Here is a 17,032-nt window from a genome sequence, read left to right on the forward strand (position 1 = left end):
ATATATATATATATATATGTATACTAGAAGGTGGCCCGATTCTAACGCATCGGGTATTCTAGAATTTATTGTGTAGTTAATGTATGATTTTTGTTATATATATAGATGTTGTTGTGTGTAGTTGCCAAGTGTTTGTGTAGGGGCTGTAAATGTTCTGGGTGTTGTCTGGGTGTGGGGGGGGTGTGAGAGCGGTGTTGTTTGTGTGGAGCGCTGTGTGTCTGCAGTGTTGTCTGTGTGTGGTGCTGTGTGTGGTGCTGTGTGTGTTGCGTGGTTTGTGTGGGTGTGGGGTGCGTGTGTGTGTTTTGGGGGAGGTATGTTTTGTGCAATGTGTGTGTGTTGCGCGGTATGTGCGTATATTTGTGTATGCTGCGGTGTTTGTGTGTTGGGTGTTGTGTGTGTGCGGCATTGTCTGTGTGTGTGGGTGTCTGTGTAAGGCGGTGTTTGTGGTTCCCAGTGTGTGTGGTGTGTTGTGCGGTGCGTGTGTGGCAGAGTGTGTGTGTGTGTGTGTGTGTATTGGGGGGAGGTGTGCACCCCCATCGTGCTCCATCCCCCCATGCTGCGCACCCCCCATCGTGCTCCATCCCCCATGCTGCGCACCCCCCATCGTGCTCCATCCCCCATGCTGCGCACCCCCCATCGTGCTCCATCCCCCATGCTGCGCACCCCCCATCGTGCTCCATCCCCCATGCTGCGCACCCCCCATCGTGCTCCATCCCCCATGCTGCGCACCCCCCATCGTGCTCCATCCCCCATGCTGCGCACCCCCCATCGTGCTCCATCCCCCATGCTGCGCACCCCCCATCGTGCTCCATCCCCCATGCTGCGCACCCCCCATCGTGCTCCATCCCCCATGCTGCGCACCCCCCATCGTGCTCCATCCCCCATGCTGCGCACCCCCCATCGTGCTCCATCCCCCATGCTGCGCACCCCCCATCGTGCTCCATCCCCCATGCTGCGCACCCCCCATCGTGCTCCATCCCCCATGCCGCGCACCCCCCCCCTCCATCGTGCTCCACAGTCACACATCAGACAGTATACACGCACACATCTGATCGCATACACTCACACCCCACTTCTGCCTGTGCCCTCCGGTGGGCGGTCCCAGCAGCTGTTCTGCACGCAGTGCTCCTCTGCCTTCTGCCGACACGCACACATCCGATCGCATACACGCACACATCCGATCGCATACACGCACACACACATTGACGATATCGCACATACACGCTCACGCTCATAACATCCGTAGATACCACATGCTTCCGGCCATGTGATCCTCCGGCAGGTCCTGGAAGGTCACTGCACGCACCGTATCGTCGCCGAGAAGCAAGAGATATCACTGGATGTTGTGAGTGTGTGGATGCGATCTGATGTGTGTGTGAGGTGTGTGTGAGGTGTGTGTGAGAGTGAGTGTGATCTGATGTGTGTGTGTGTGTGTGTGTGTGTGTGTTCCGCCGCTGCAGGACCTTGATGCACTCACCTGCTCCCGGTCGGCTTCCGGTGAGTATGATCGGGGGTCTTCTTTCTTCTGTCTTCTCTCTTCTGCACATGTGTACCGGGAGCCGGTGTACGCTGGTAACCATGCTACACAATATTACCCGATGTGTACCATGGTTACCAGCGTACCCCGCCCCCTGCACGCACGGTAGCCCACACCAGCGTACGCCGGCAACCCCAGCAATGTGAGGGTATGTGTCGGCTCGGTTGCCGGCGTACGCTGGTGTGGGCTCCCGGGGGTACAGCACTCACCTAGGAGTCGGGGCTCCGTGTCGGTTCGGGGAATGCGTGCGGGGGGCGGGGCCAGAGCGAGCGTGCAATGCGTGAGGGGGGCGTGGCGAGTTGCCAATGCGTGCAGGGGGCCGGGGCGAGAGGCCAATCCGTGTGGGAGTGGAGCCTGGGCGAGCGGCCAATCCGTGCGGGGGGGCGGAGCCGAGGCGAGCGGCCAATGAGACGCTTGTCGCGGTAACGACAGAATTTTGGAGCAAGACAGACAGAATAAGGCAATTATATATATAGATATATGCACGCATGGACTCACTGTGTGTGTGTGTGTGTATGTGTGTATATATATATGTATGTGTGTATATATATATGTATGTGTGTATATATATATATATGTGTATATATCTATCTATCTATCTATCTATCTATCTATCTATCTATCTATCTATTATATAATCTATATCACGCACGCATATGGACTCACTGGGGGAAACTGGGCTTTACTAGCTATTCCCTGCTGGAGTGGGAAGAGAATCATCAGAAGCCCTGTACTGTGTGTGTGTGTGTGTGTGTATATAATATATATATATATATATTTATATATTTACATACATACATGCACTGGGAATAACTGGGCTTTACTGGCCACTCCCCCTTCTGCAGTGGGAAGGGGATCATCAAAAGTCATATATATATTTATATTCATAGAAAGAAACGAGAGGCCGATGAAACTTTCCATTTATTCCACACACTCTCCACTGATGACACCACACTTCTTACATCGGTATTCCAAGTTCTGTAAGCCTAGCAACAAGAAGGATTTCGGTTGTGCCTCAAACCAGGCATCCACAGCAGCCATGGCATCAGAAATGGTGTGAAATTTGGTACCCTTGATGTGTTTCTTCAGGTTTGGAAATTATAGTCAGAGGGAGCTATATCTGGTGAATAGTGGGTGGCCAACCAGCTAGAAGCCCAGCTCTGCCAGTGTTGCCGTGGTCGCTTGTGCAGTGTGAGCGGAGGCGTTGTCTTGCAGAAACAAGATTCCTTTGGACAGCTCTTGGCCTTCAGAGCTGCCTTCAATTGGTCCAAAAGTTTAATATAATACCTTGCCTTGATGGTGGAACCCTTATGAGGGTAGTCCACTATCAGCACACCCTCCTTATCCCACAACACAGACACCTTCACCTTAGTGGCTGATTTTAGCACCCTGAACGTCTTTGGATGAGTACAACCACTGTGCCTCCACTCTATCGATTGCTCCTTGTTTTCAGGGTCATACAAATAAATCCAGGTCTCATCCATAGTGACCAGTCGATCCAGGAAGGTCTTATCAGTCCGGAACCGCTGACAAATGGACCGGGAAGTTGTCACTCGCTGCTTCTCTGATCTGTTGTCACACATTTGATGACCCACTTTGCAGATCGCGTCCTCATGTCCAAATGTTCATGGATAATGACACAAACACGTTCACGGGAAATCCCCATGATGTCTGCTATTGCTTTAGCTGAAATTCGTGGATTCTCCAGTATGAGGTTGTGCACAGCATCGACGATCTCTGAAACAACAACCACTCTGTCGTCCAGGACGTTCCTCATCATTGGTGCTGAAGTGGCCCGTTTTAAATTTGGCAACCCAGTTCTTGACTGTAGAATATGAAGGGCATTGATCCCCCCCCAATGTCTGCGACATATCACCAGGAATATCCTTTGCGGACTTTTCTTGCAAAAACAAGAATTTTATCCCTCCTCTGCTCTCAGTTGCTGTGAATATCGCATTAGACTTCGACATTTTGTTTTAGAACACTGTTGCCATAAGCAACAAACACAACATTTTGAAAACACATAAGGCTTTCATGTGATGTAAGATTCGTTACCATAGAAACAAAAAAGATCACAAAGCCAAAGATTTATCAGCAGCCCCCGTATATATAATATATACCTTCATATCACTCCTTTTTCTACAAATGTAAATCAAATATAAAAAAATAACTTTCTTTATCGTTCCTTTGGGAGATCCAGACCTTGGGTGTTTAGCTTCTGCCTCCGGAGGACACACAAAGTACTACACCTAAAAGTGTAGCTCCTCCCTCTGAGCTTATACACCCCCTGGTGAGCCAGTCCCAGCCAGTTTATCGCTTTGTGTTCAGGAGGCATACATCCACACATGCATTCTCATATGATTTTTTGCTTTTTGGAAAGAGATTGAAGAAGTGCGGGTCCACGTCTGGACTCCCGGCATGTCCCTTCTCACCCCACTGTGTCGGTGGTGTTGTAAGGTTGATTTCCAAGGCTGGAGCCTTACATGCCGTCCTCCTTCACCATCCCTCCTGGGCTCTGGCTTGAAGTGGGAGCCAGCGCGGTCTCCATGCCTGGCAGGAGACCGGTCTCCATCCGCAGCCCTTCAGGACCCTGCTGGACCGGAGCACTCATCCCCAGGGACCTGGCCCTGCGTCTCAGCAGCTAAGTACCTGAGACGTTCATATGTTGGGGGTCCCTGTTCTTTATTGTATGGGGAGAGTGTGTTTGCTGTATTTATTTTGGCATTTCCGGCGGGTTCTCTGGTTTTCGCCCGAGAACTGCGCCAATGGTGCCTGCGCGTCGGCCTCGCTGCTCAAATTTAGGCCCCGGCTTCGCCGGAGGCCTAGTTTCTGTTACCTGCCCTCGCATGTCACTCATGCAGAGGGACAGGCACGGCTCCTCCCGGCGGCCGTCCTGCACAGGGGAGGGACCCTCCCCACTGTTTGTGCGTGTCTCCTCCCCTGCAGGTCTCTATGGCCCTCCAGATCCCGCTTTCCTACAGGGACGCCCCCAAGTCCTGCCCCCTCTCTTCGCTCCGGCGGCCATTTTCTTGGACAGGGTTCACTCTGTGCTGGGCCATCCTGCACTCTGCATCCCTGCTGAGGTGCTGTGCATTGGTGGTCCGGGCTTCGGGATCTGGAGGGCACACAACACCGCTTCCAGCGGTCTGGTAAGCCACAGCCGGTCTCTGGTTGTGGACCTCTGTATATACTCCCTGGGGTTCATTCTCTTTGTAGAAGCTGTCCCCACTCCAGCAGCATGTCTCACACGAGGAGCAAGGCTCCAAAGCTTTATACTGTATGCGCTGCATGTAAGCTCCTGCTGCCTGAACCGAGCACCTATCCACATTGTGATGTCTGCTCTAACTTGGAGGTGCCACAGCCTGGAGTCTCACCCCCAGTGGTCTCTCAAGCTGCTTCTGCACCTGTGGCTGAACCCCCGGCCTGGGTAGAGTCCTTCTCTAGGTCTATCTCCCAGTCTTTTGCTGAGTCCATGGGACTTCTGTCCAGGACTTTGATGAATATGCATCAGCCCCCTTCACAGGGTGACTCTAATGCTCTTGCTAAGGGTCCTTTAGGATCCCTATCATCTGACCTCCGTCCACTGGAGCTCACAGAGGATTCATCAGCAGGGCACAGACCCCGTCCTCCTAAGAAGCGCCGAAGGGTTTCCCCCCCCTCCTCATCCCGCGGCTCTGATTCAAGAGCTGACTCGCAGGATGAGGAGGATGCCTTTACAGGGGGCTCGGAGGCTAACTTTCTGAGGGTGACTCAGATCTTAGTGACTTGATTGCTTCCATTAATTCTGTACTGGATCTCAATCCGCCAGTATCAGAGGAGCAACCCTCTCTGGCAGAAAAGCACCAGTTTACCTCGCCTAAGAGAGTAAAGAGTGTGTTCTTTAACCACTCCAGTTTTCAGACCGCTGTGACCAAACCCAGGGCCTGTCCTGACAAACGCTTCCCAAAGCGTGGTTCTGATGACCGTTTTCCCTTTCCACCTGAGGTGGTCAAGGAGTGGGCTCACTCCCCAAAGGTAGACCCTCCGGTGTCTAGGCTCTCAGCCCGGACCGTTGTGTCGGTGGCTGATGGCACTTCCCTTAGGGATTCCACTGACCGTCAGATTGACCTTCTGGCCAAATCCGTGTATGAAGCGGCGGGGGCCGCGTTTTCCCCAACTTTTGCAGCAGTGTGGGCTCTCAAAGCCATCTCTGCTTCTCTAGAGTAGATGCATTCCCTCACCAGGGAATCTATGCCCGAGATGGTTGCCTTAACTTCTCAAGCTTCAGCTTTTTCATCTTATGCCATGTCTGCCATGCTAGAGACTTCTCACCGCACTGTGGTGGCTTCGGATAATTCCCTCCTTATCCGCAGGATCTTGTGGCTTCGAGAGTGGAAGGCAGATGCTTCTTCAAAGATGTACCTTGCTGGGCTCCCTTTTGCTGGTTCCCGGCTGTTCGGTGAACAGCTGGATGAAATTATTAAACAAGCTACTGGCGGGAAGAGTACTTCCATGCCACAAACCAAGACCAGGAAACCCGCCCAGGGTAGCAATCAGTCGAGGTTTCGCTCCTTTCGTTCCTCCAACTGGTCGTCCTCTAAGCCCTCTGCCTCGTCTGCTAACTCAGCTAAGGACCAGAAATCCAACTGGCGCCCAAAAGCGCGTCCACAGAAGACCGCAGGAGGTTCTGCCACTAAGGCAGCCTCCTCGTGACTCTCTGCCCACTCCAGCAACGTCCTTAGTCGGTGGCAGGCTATCCCACTTTGGCGAAGCTTGGTTTCAACAAGTCTCCGATCAGTGGGTGAGAGATATCATCTCTCACGGCTACAGGATAGAATTCTCTTCCAGCCCGCCAAACAGATTTTTTCTCTCAACTCCCCCCTGCTCCAAGGCCGCCGCCTTCTCTCAGGCCGTGGCAGCCTTGCAGGCCAACGGAGTAATTGTACCAGTTCCCGCCCGGAAACGGTTCAGAGGTTTTTACTCAAACCTCTTCCTAGTTCCCAAAAAGGACGGTACCTTCCGGCCCATCCTGGATCTCAAGCTTCTCAACAAGCATGTTCGGGTGCGGCACTTTCGCATGGAGTCTCTGCGATCAGTCATTGCCTCAATGACCCAAGGGGATTTCCTGGCGTCCATCGACATCAAAGATGCCTATCTACATGTGCCAATTGCAGTTTCACACCAGCGTTGGCTACGTTTTGCAATAGGAGAAGATCATTTCCAATTCGTGGCTCTCCCCTTCGGGTTAGCCACGGCCCCTCGGGTATTCCCCAAGGTCATGGCAGCAGTGATTGCGGTTCTGCACCTCCAGGGGTTGGCAGTGCTCCCTTACCTGGACGACCTTCTAGTCAAGGCTCCATCCAGCGCAGACTGTCAGCGGAGTGTCTCGCTCACTCTCGCCACTCTAGCCCAATTCGGGTGGCTTGTCAATCTTCCCAAATCCACTCGGACTCCGACCCAGAGTCTCAAGTACCTAGGGCTGCAGTTCGAGACTTTGCCGGCACTCGTGAAGTTGCCCTTAAACAAACAGCTGTCACTCCTGTTGGCGGTGCGCTCTCTCCTGAGGCCCCTCCGTTATACCCTGAGGCCCCGCCGTTATACCCTCAGGCGTCTGATGCAGGTGCTGGGTCAAATGGTGGCGTCCATGGAGGCTGTTCCCTTTGCCCAGTTCCATCTGCGCCCCCTGCAGCTGGACATTCTCCGCTGTTGGGACAAGCGGCCTTCCTCCTTACACAAGTTAGTGGCTCTGTCGCCACGGACCAGGAGCTCTATTCAGTGGTGGCTTCGGCCCCTCTCCCTGTCCCAAGGGCGCTCCTTCCTGGCCCCGTCCTGGGTGATTCTCACCACAGATGCCAGTCTATCCGACTGGGGAGCGGTATGTCTCCACCAGAGCACAGGGCACTTGGACTCCGTCCGAGTCAGCCCTTTCAATCAATGTGCTGGAAACCAGAGCCGTGCTTCTAGCTCTCCTAGCGTTTCACCACCTGCTGGCGGGCAGGCACATTCGAGTCCAGTCAGACAACGCGACAGCGGTTGCCTACATCAATCATCAAAGCGGGACACGCAGCCGCCTGGCAATGATGGAGGTAGAATGCATTCTTCAATGGGCGGAAGACTCCAGGTCCACCATATCTGCAGTCCACATCCCAGGCGTGGACAACTGGGAGGCAGATTATCTCAGCCGTCAATCCGTGGACGGTGGCGAGTGGTCCCTGCACCCGGCAGTATTTCAGTCGATCTGCCGCAAATGGGGCACTCCGGACGTGGACCTAATGGCATCCCGTCACAACAACAAAGTTCCTGTTTACGTGGCTCGCTCCCACGATCCTCAGGCCTTCGCCGCAGACGCTCTGGTTCAGGACTGGTCCCAGTTTCGTCTGTCCTACGTGTTTCCCCCTCTAGCTCTCTTGCCCAGAGTCCTGCGCAAGATCAGAATGGAGGGTCGTCGAGTCATCCTCATTGCACCGGACTGGCCCAGGCGAGCTTGGTATCCGGATCTGCTCCAACTGTCCGTAGAGATGCCGTGGCATCTCCCGGACCGTCCAGATCTACTCTCGCAAGGTCCGTTTTTCCGCCCGAATTCTGCGGCCCTCAAATTGATGGCGTGGCTCTTGAGTCCTGGATTTTGACGGCTTCTGGTATTCCCCCTGAAGTCATCTCCACTATGACTCGGGCGCGCAAGTCTTCCTCCGCTAAGATCTATCACAGGACTTGGAAAATTTTCCTGTCCTGGTGTCGCTCTACCGGCCATCCTCCTTGGCCATTCTCCTTGCCGACTCTTCTGTCTTTTCTACAGTCCGGTCTGCAGCTAGGACTGTCCCTCAACTCGCTCAAGGGACAAGTTTCGGCTCTGTCAGTTCTGTTCCAGCGGCGTCTCGCTCGGCTGGCTCAGGTCCGCACCTTCATGCAGGGCGCGTCTCACATCATTCCGCCTTACCGGCGGCCCTTGGACCCCTGGGACCTTAACTTGGTTCTCACAGTCTTGCAGAAACCCCCCTTTGAGCCTCTTAGGGAGGTTTCTTTGTATCGTTTTTCACAGAAAGTGGCCTTTCTAGTTGCCATAACTTCTCTCAGGAGAGTCTCTGATTTGGCTGCGCTCTCCTCGGAGTCACCTTTTTTAGTCTTTCATCAAGACAGGGTGGTTCTCCGTCCGACTCCGGACTTTCTTCCTAAGGTGGTCTCTCCCTTCCACCTTAACCAGGACATTACCTTACCTTCCTTCTGTCCGGCCCCTGTTCATCGCTTTGAAAAAGCTCTACATACTCTAGATCTGGTGCGTGCTCTTCGGATCTATGTGTCTCGCACCGCTGCGCTTAGGCGGTGCACCTCTCTTTTTGTGCTAACCACAGGTCGGCGCAAGGGCCTCCCTGCTTCTAAGCCGACCTTAGCCCGTTGGATTAGGTCGACCATTTCGGACGCCTACCAGAGAACGCAGGCGCCTCCCCCGCCGGGGATCAAAGCACACTCGACCAGAGCTGTCGGTGCCTCTTGGGCTTTTAGGCACCAGGCTACGGCTCAACAAGTCTGTCAGGCTGCCACTTGGGCTAGCCTGCATACCTTCTCGAAGCACTACCAAGTGCATGCTCATGCTTCGGCAGATGCGAGCTTGGGCAGACGCATCCTTCAGGCGGCGGTCGCCCATTTGTGAAGTTAGGTTCTGCCTACTTCTTAGTTTTTCTGTTCATTTCCCACCCAGGGACTGCTTTGGAACGTCCCATGGTCTGGGTCTCCCAAAGGAACGATAAAGAAAAAGAGAATTTTGTTACTTACCGTAAATTCTTTTTCTTATAGTTCCGTCTTGGGAGACCCAGACCTTGGGTGTTTAGCTTCTGCCTCCGGAGGACACACAAAGTACTACACCTAAAAGTGTAGCTCCTCCCTCTGAGCTTATACACCCCCTGGTATAACAAATAAGTAAACAAAATTCTCTTTTTTTGTTGGTTTTGCGCCAGGCATAATGGTTTAATCTAAAAATATATAATATTTATCCAATATGTTCAACGTCAAAATTACAATGACAAAATTGCTATTTTATGGTCACCTCACCGCCCCAGAAATGTGAGATAAAAGATCAGAAAGGCCCCAAAATGGTAATGACAAAAACTACAGGTCGACTTGGTCAAAACAAGACTAGACCCAACTTTGTAGGATGAAAAATAATAAAAAAAATTTGACGATGAGGAGGAAAAATTGAAAGCAGAGCGGCAAGACGTCAATGATCTTCTGCTAACATCTTGTGGCCGGATAATCTAGGACACCGAGGCCATATTTCCACATAATATACGGTAGTCAGAGTTTTTCGCTGAACCACGATTTGCAATTGGATTCTGTTTAAACATTAGGACTCTGCACTTAAAAAGAAAGATTTATGTTTTCTATGTTTTTTTTTGGTTTTTTTTTAGGCTTCCTATAGGGAAGGAATGCACCAAAAACTCCATCATCATCCTTAACAGCACAGTGGGCAGCAGGAGTTTTCATAAAATCGCATCCATTTTGCTTGAACTGTTGACTTTCGGCACAAATTAAAAAGGTAAGTGGGAACACGGCCCTACACAGATCTTGGGAAACCCTTATCTTGATGGGGCAGAGATGTTTAGGGCTCATTCAGGTTTCCATTTTTCCCATGCAGGAATTGTGTGTTTTTCACGGATAGCACTGCGGGGCTGTTCACATAACCGATTTCTATTTTTTTTTTTTGTTATTTTTCTGTATAATAGAGGAGACATGTCTGACATTGATCCAAGTGTCAGATCAAACTGCAATGAAAGTCTGTGGGTTCATAAAAAAATCGGACAACACTTGGATGCCATCTGTTTTTCACTGATAGGAGAGGATAGAAAATCTTAGTTTTTGTTCTCATCAGCAAAATAAACTGATGAAGCTCTGACCAAACTCAGTCTGTTTTTTTTCGTTCTGGGGGGGGGGGGGATCCTGACGTCTGAATGAGGCCTTAGGGTACATGCCCACGATCAGGACCTGCTGCGTTCTGGACATGGCGGGTCCCGATCTGCGGGCCACGAGTCTTGAACGCAGGAGACCGCAGCTGCCCACGATCAGGACCTACCACGTCTTGGACATGGTAGTACCTGACCTGCGGGCCTCGAGTTTTGAATGCAGGAGACCGCAGCTGCCCGCGATCAGGACCTGCTGCATTCTGGACATAACTGGTCCTGACCTGCGGGCCTCGAGTCTTGAATGCAGGAGACCACAGCTGCCCGTGCCCGCGATCAGGACCTGCTGTGTCTTGGACATGGTGGGACCTGACCTGCGGGCCTCGAGTTTTGAACGCAGGAGACCGCAGCTGCCCGTGCCCGCGATCAGGACCTGCTGCATTCTGGACATGGCGGGTCCTGACCTGCGGGCCTCGAGTCTTGAACGCAGGAGACCACAGCTGCCCGCGATCCGGATCTGCTGCATTCTGGACATGGCGGGACCTGACCTGCGGGCCTCAAGTGCAGGAGACTGCAGCGCCACGAACCCTGATCGTGGGCACAAGGAGCTGCGGTTTCCTGTGTTCAAGGTTGACGGCCCGCAGGTCAGGACCCGCCACGTCTATCGCTGTTCTCCCTGTGGAGAACGCTTGCGACTACGCAGCAAAGAATTGACATGTTTGGAAAGCCACACCACATGTCGGTTTTCGCTGCGGGCCGTACACACACAGTGGGCAGGAGAGTTCTAGAAATCCCATCCACTGTACTTGTACTGTACAATGCAGTGTTTGGACGCAGCGCAAACATTGATCGTGGGCACGCACCCTTAGGCTGAACAAGGAGGACCAAACAATATTAAGGTGGATTTAATGTTCTGGCTGATCAGTTTTATACTGTGCTATATATATTCTTTTTGCTTTTCACTGCAGGAAAGCATTATGCGGCTAGTACACTTTTTAAAAAATAATTTTAAATTTTGCAATTACACAGCATTATGATGGACAGTGATGAGGAATATATAACCTGCACTGAACCAACAAAGAAAAAGAAGAAACACAAGCGTGACGAATCCGGGAAGAGTGTAGTAAAGAAATTGCAGTGTCCTAGTAATGGAAAGAAGAAGAAAAAGAAAGCCAGCGTCACAGACGACGCTTCCGAAATAATGGAAGTAGTTCCAAAAAAAAAGAGGAAAGGTAAAGCACTAGATCAAGATGTAGCATTGTGTGACCCGAAAATGAACGATGATGTCCCAAAAAAGAAGAAAAAGAAAAAGGTTCCAGAAGATGTCCTCGAAAGTAATGATCCCGTGCATAAAAAACAAAACCATTCTGCTGTAGAGGATAGTAAAGAGATTATAAAGAAAAAGAAACTCAAGAAGATGTCTAAGCTAGCCAAGAGGAATCTCGAGGATGGAGCAACAAAGAACATAAATCTTGGTACGGATGTCCCAGTCAGCCAGAAAAAAAAGAAAAAGGTTTCTGTGCTAGAAGAACAGTCAGGATCTCCTCAGGAGGACAAGCCCGAGATGTCTGACCATACGGAAGGAAAGAAGATGAAAAAGAAAAAGAAGGCGGCCTCTGTACAGAGCGAAAATGACGTCATTGATGGTCATGATCTCCACCATGAGGATGACGATGAATCTTTAAGGGCCTCCAAAAAGAAGAAAAAGAGAAAACGACCAATCACTGATGAGGAGTCTGGACACGGAGAATCAGATGTGAATGGAAACGGAGGTAAAGACCGGAACGTCGTATCTGATGGTGCCTCAAAGAAAAAGAGAAGTAAAGTAAAAGAAACGGATGCGTTATCGGATGGTGCCGATGAATATTTACATGAGACTCGTCATGAAGAAGAAAAGCAAAAGTCAAAGAGGAGGAAAAAGGAGAAGATGGTAAAGGATGAGGCCTCTGCAAATGAAGATACAGCGGAAGTTCCCAAGAAGAAGCTGAAGAGTAAAGAAACCAAAAAGACAAAAAAATCAAGCAAGAAGCAAGTATGTATTACATATCCAGACATGGGTGAAACAACGATGAGCATGACTCCTTATGGGGACTCACCCCTAGGTCATGAATTAGACGATCTATTGAAGGTTTCTGGATATTTCATCCAGAAGTGGAAGTTTGCAGGCAACGTAAGTCCAAGGTGAAGGTGTGTAAGTGCAAAGCAGCTGCCAGGAATGCCCCGATCGGTGGCAAGAAGAAGAGCGTTTGTGTTTTGGCAGCGTGTGACGTCCTACATTGCATTACGGGGGCCTTCAAGGCTCCTGACATCTATGTCTTGAAGGCTCCCATACTGCACCTGTGTGATGTCCCACACTGCCCAGACACAAACTGTCTGCTCCTATTGCCATGATTGCCACCGGCCGGGCATTTTTGGCAGCTACATTGCACTCGCGCACCTGCGCCTTGGACTTGCCTCACCTGCGGATCTCCAGCCTTACACTTCTGGATTGAATATCCACGGACCTTCTATAGATCGCCCTATGGATCCACCACCTGGGGGTGAGAGCAGTCCCCTTAGGGAGTAATGCTCAAAGACTTAATATGCTTAGGTAAATGAAGCAAATACCTTTTAGATTTCAGTCCTAGGGGCGGAACGTTTACTGGGATCAGTCACTGTCCCTTTTAGTGCAGGCACAATTCATTTTTTTGAACTTAGACACGTCCTCATCATTACAATTGATTACACCACAGGTTCTTCAACATCCACCCATTATGGTCACATGATCCTGACATTAGCATCGGTCCTTCACCATCATTTCTCCAGTGTTTGAGCTCCGGTGCTCAGCATTGGAGATGTGGTGGTGAAGGACCGATGCGCCCTCCAGGCGCCATTATTTGAAGCCCGCAGCCCCTGCCCCAGCCGCCTGCAGCATTGCCCCTGCCTCCTGCTACCCCTCTCCACCACCCTCCGGAAAGCTACATTTGGATTATAAGAGCCACCCCTCACTTTCCTCCCAAATGTTTGGGAGGAAAAGTGCGTCTTATAATCCTAAAAATACAGTAATTTTTTTTGCATGGCCATAAGGTACATGTGAAAAATTGTCCATGTGGACTGGGAGATAGGGTAACACTAAAGGGGGCTTTACACGCTGCGACATCGCTAGCGTTCTCGTTAGTGATGTAATACGCCAGATCGCACATAGGTAAATTTTAAAGCGCCGGTCACTTGTGCGATCTGGCGTATTACATCGCTATAATGAGATCGCTAGCAATGTTGCAGCGTGTAAAGCACCCTTTAGTCCATTTTCTATCTGTAAATCTGTTAGTTTGAAGGTACTTCTTACATAGGGAACAACTGACTCAAGAACTAACCTTGCTCAGGGTTGTCATGGAAGCCAGAAGCTCATTAACCACTTAGATGCTGCGGTTGCTAATCAGTGTGGCATCTAAAGGTTTAATGATCAGGATATGTCTGATCCCTGCGGCTACCCCGGGAGTTTGGCTGCCAGGTAATGCCTGTCTTACACAGTCTGGGTGGGTTAATCTGTGCCATTCCTTGAAACAGTAAACCCCATTTTCTTATGGTAATATCTTATATGTATGCCAGTCCTGGTTCTGCCACAACCATTCTTCTCTGTATCTAAGTGCCAGCTCTTCTCATGTACGCATCCATCTCCAGCCGCTTTCACAACGTACTGCCGTATAGCGGGTTACCGTATGTGGCACTAATGAACCTGCTTTTTGTTATATAGGAGGAGAGCATTGACGTCCAGCCAGAGCAAGTTTGGAGCATGGATGAAGTCCATATTGATAAGGTAAGTTCATCTTTAAAGGGAATCTGTCAGCAGGTTTTTGCAACCCCATCTGAGAGCAGTATAATATAGAGACAGAGACCCTAATTCCAGCGATGTGTCACTTACTGAGCTGTTTGCTGTCATTTTGATAAAATCAATGTTTTCTCTGCTGCAGATCTAGCAGTTATACAGAGCTCATGAATATGCTGGACTACCTGCAGCACGCCAAGTAGTCCTGTAATGATAAAATCACTGTTTAATCAGAAGTAGATTATCAAAACTACACTAAGCAACCCAGCAAGTGACACATCGCTGGAATCAAGATCTCTGCCCCTACCGTATGTTATGCTGCTCTCAGATTAGGTGGCCAAAAACTGGTGATGGAGTCCCTTTAACACCTTCATGACCGGCTGATTTTGCGCTTTCCATTTTTTTTTTTTTTTTTCGCCATTCTTCCAATAGACCTAATTTTTTTTTGATTTTTTTTTTTTCAGTCAATCTGGTAATGTGAGGGCTCATTTTTTTGCAGAACGAGTTGTACTTTTAAGTGAAACAATGAGTTTTACCATATAGTGTACTGGAAAAGGGAAAAATAAATACCAAATACGGAAAAAAAGTGTGATTGCACTATTGTTTTTGAGATATTTTATTCACTGTGTTCCCTATAACCTAAAACCGATGTGTCTCTGTGATGCCTCAAGTTGGTGCGAATTCGTAGACACCAAACATGTATAGGTTTACTTTTATCTAAGGAGCAAAAAATATCAAAAACTTGTCCAAAAAAAATGGCGTACGTCATGCGCCATTTTTCGCAACATGTAGTGTTCTTATATTTCTGGATCTATGGCTCAGTGATGGCTTATTTTTTTGCTTCTCGAGCTGACATTTTTAATGATACCATTTTTGCGCAGATGCTTCGTTTTGATCGCCTGTTATTGCATTTTGCGCAAAACATGCGGCGACCAAGAAACGTAATTTTGGTGTTTTGGAATTCTTTTTTGCCGCTACGCAATTTACTGATCAGATTAAATGATTTTATATTTTGATTGGGTGTTTCTGAACGTGGTGATACCAAATGTGTGTATATTTTTTAACCCTTTAATTTTCAATGGGGTGATTTGAACTTTTGAGGTTTTTTTCATTAAATTTTTTGAAACTTTTTTTTTTTAAGCCTTTTTTTTTTTTTATTTTTAATTTCACTAGTAACCCTAGGGGATTATAACGATCAGCTGTCTGATCGCTCGTTCATTTCTCCCGATCAGAGCAGCACCGCTCAGACTGGGAGAAATGATCGTCTCTTGTAAACTGCTGTACTCGGCTGCTGGTTAAAGGACCTGAGTCATATGAGCTACAGCAATCATCACATGACCCTGTGCTACCATGACAGCCACCAGATGCATGTGATCACGTCACGTGACTTCCAGTATCGGGCGGTGAGTAAACGTCTACCGTGATTGCCATTAAAATGGCGCTGTCACATCTTGATAGCGCCATTTAAGGGGTTAAGAGGTACGGGCGGATAGCGATTCCACTCGTACCTGTGAGGCACACATGGCAGCTGTGCAAATCAGCTGACATGTGCGCGGATCGCCGCACGCTGCTTGCAGGGGTTAACACTATGACCGCTAGGACGTACCATCAGAGCCATAAGAGGTTAAGATATGGAATTGAGGTGATCATGTTATAGACTGATTTTCGGGAACTAATATTTGGAGTAACACAGAGCCTGCAGATATGCCTGTCCCCAAACCAGGGAAGCAAAACAGGCAGTCCAGTGTGTGGCAGGGAATGATTAACGAAAAACAGTTAATTATTGTTGGTAAACCATGACTAACAGATGTCAGGTAAGAGCACGAAATGTGTGAAAATAGTAAAAAAGGGAATTTCTTTGTCGCTCCATTGGGAGACCCAGACAATTGGGTGTATAGCTTCTGCCTCCGGAGGCCACACAAAGTATTACACTTAAAAAAGTGTAACCCCTCCCCTCTGCCTATACACCCTCCCGTGGATCACGGGCTCCTCAGTTTTATGCTCTGTGTGGAAGGAGGCACACATCCACTCATGCATTCTCATATTAGTTATGTCGGTTGGAAGAAAAGAGGGCCCCCACGGGGCCCCCGGCATGTTCCCTTCTCACCCCACTACGTCGGCGGTGTTGTTAAGGTTGAGGTACCCATTGTGGGTACAAAGGCCGGAGCCTCATGCCGTCTCCTTCACCATCCCTTAGCGGCTCTGGGAGAAGTGGGATCCTGAGCGGTCATCCATTTACTGGGACCGTGCTCCCTCCGCAGCCCCTGTGGGAATCTGCCGGACCGGAGTCTATTCAACCTCAGGGACCGGGCCCTGCAACTCTAAGGTACTCTGTGTCCCCATAGGGGACTGTGCAGGGAGCGCACCTTTTTACCGGACGCTGCGGCAGCTGCTGAATTGAGAAGGCCGGTGGACTTCCGCGCCGACCGTGCCTGCTTGTCGGGCGCGGCCTCAAATTTAGTCCCCGGCTTCATCGCGGCCTAGTCGCAAAAATCCCGCCCCCGGGCCTGCCTGTCAGGGGTAAGGGCGGGACTGCCGACCTGACGTCGGATGTGAGGGCCGGACCATCCTGCATGTTTCCTCCCCCCTCACTGATCACTGTGGGGACCCCAGATTCCCGCACTTTCCTGGCGCCGCCCACGGCTCCACTCCTCCCCTGAGAGCTCCGGCAGCCATTTTTTGGCATTCTGCCGGTGGAGGATTCTCAGTGAAGAGCTCTGCAGCTCCGGGGGACCTAAGGCAGGGAATCTGGAGGACACACACTCCGCTTTTTAGCGGTCGGTAAGCCACACCGGTCACACGGTGCTGGTCCCCCTAGGG

The 17,032-nt window shown here is 50.2% G+C and overlaps 1 protein-coding gene across 2 annotated transcripts in view; it reads left to right on the forward strand.

Annotated features, from left to right (window-relative positions):
- KNOP1 (lysine rich nucleolar protein 1) overlaps positions 1-17,032 on the forward strand; it is a 46,970-nt gene that overhangs the window by 2,502 nt on the left and 27,436 nt on the right. For both annotated transcript variants that reach the window (XM_075319138.1, XM_075319139.1), the window contains exons 2-4: positions 9,919-10,046; positions 11,437-12,439; positions 14,141-14,203. In XM_075319138.1, coding sequence (XP_075175253.1) covers positions 11,441-12,439; positions 14,141-14,203 — 1,062 coding nt within the window. In that variant the 5' untranslated portion in view covers positions 9,919-10,046; positions 11,437-11,440. The remainder of the gene's footprint in view (positions 1-9,918; positions 10,047-11,436; positions 12,440-14,140; positions 14,204-17,032) is intronic.

This window comes from Anomaloglossus baeobatrachus, chromosome 7 (assembly GCF_048569485.1).
Source record: "Anomaloglossus baeobatrachus isolate aAnoBae1 chromosome 7, aAnoBae1.hap1, whole genome shotgun sequence".
In the NCBI taxonomy this organism is placed as follows: Eukaryota; Metazoa; Chordata; class Amphibia; order Anura; family Aromobatidae; genus Anomaloglossus; species Anomaloglossus baeobatrachus.